At 42.4% G+C, this 1,068-nt stretch overlaps 1 protein-coding gene across 1 annotated transcript in view; it reads right to left on the bottom strand. All coding sequences in view use genetic code 11, as the record gives it.

Annotated features, from left to right (window-relative positions):
- EGR_10251 (hypothetical protein) overlaps positions 1-1,068 on the bottom strand; it is a gene marked incomplete at both ends in the record, with an annotated part of 15,250 nt that overhangs the window by 1,280 nt on the left and 12,902 nt on the right. Inside the window, one exon of the mRNA XM_024499500.1 lies at positions 513-583. Coding sequence (XP_024346086.1) covers positions 513-583 — 71 coding nt within the window. The remainder of the gene's footprint in view (positions 1-512; positions 584-1,068) is intronic.

Raw genomic sequence — 1,068 nt, 5'->3', positions numbered from 1 at the left:
TTCATTCTACTCCTTTGATGAGGCAGTATCAGCGGATAACGAATGATAACAATGAGGTTGAAGATATCAGCATTCCTCTTTGGTCAGATATTAATGCCAGCCAAGTCAGTGAAGTTGGGCTTCAGCGAGAAGAGAAGGTCAAGGATGCATTGCAAGGTGTCGCCATCTCGAATTTGGTATTGGAAAGTAGTGCAGGGGAGTGTGGGCGCATGGATTTGTGAGAAGGTGTGCAATGGCTGAAAGAGATTACTGGAGGGGTCAATATGGCCACCTCCCTTTTGAAGGTGGAGCTGGGCCAATCGCAATGCCAGTGTTGCCTCACTGGCTGCTAATAGGCTTATTTACTTCGGGAACGAATCCATTAATTAGTGCACAAGAAATCCTGTACTTATACATGAGGTTTATGCATGTATGCATATGAGAACAATGTGCAATTTCGGGGATCTGCAGACTTTTCCCCCTCAAAATCGCAAAAATCTTCCATTTATGCCTGGAGCCCTGCTAGTGCAAACCCAACGACAGTAAAGTGAAACTGCCAAAGGAAATGGCATTCATTAATTTGTATTTCTCCAACAGATAAATACTGAAAATTAAAATATGAGACAAAGTAAGCTGCTACTTTGGAATTTCAAGGTTGAATTCATCTATTCAAACAACAGCTTCACTCCTTATTCCCACTACAATTTTCAAGGAGGCGCTCCTCTGAAGGGTGAGTTCTAACAAATACTTAGCTCCTGTTCATGCAGATCTTCGCTGAGAAGGAGAGAAGTACAAACGAAAACAACCCAATGATTTGTCAATTTTACTGAGTCATTTTGAAGCTTCAAACGTGTTGGTGCACAGTCAATAACAGCAATATAAGATTATCCTCCTTTGTAGATTAAATGTGAGGTGAGAGTAATGTGGTGTGGACTACCTCCTTATATGGCATTGAATCCTTATTGTATGTAGTGACCCTGGGCAGTGCGGTTAGAATGAGGAGCGAACAACCCGCAGCCAATGTAGGTCCAATTTTAGACAGCTTTATCCTCATCCACACAAGGCATCGTAAGTGGGCATATCCATAGG

This window comes from Echinococcus granulosus (assembly GCF_000524195.1).
Source record: "Echinococcus granulosus chromosome Unknown EG_S00202, whole genome shotgun sequence".
Lineage (NCBI taxonomy): Eukaryota > Metazoa > Platyhelminthes > Cestoda > Cyclophyllidea > Taeniidae > Echinococcus > Echinococcus granulosus.
This window is presented reverse-complemented; position numbering and strand designations above follow the sequence as displayed.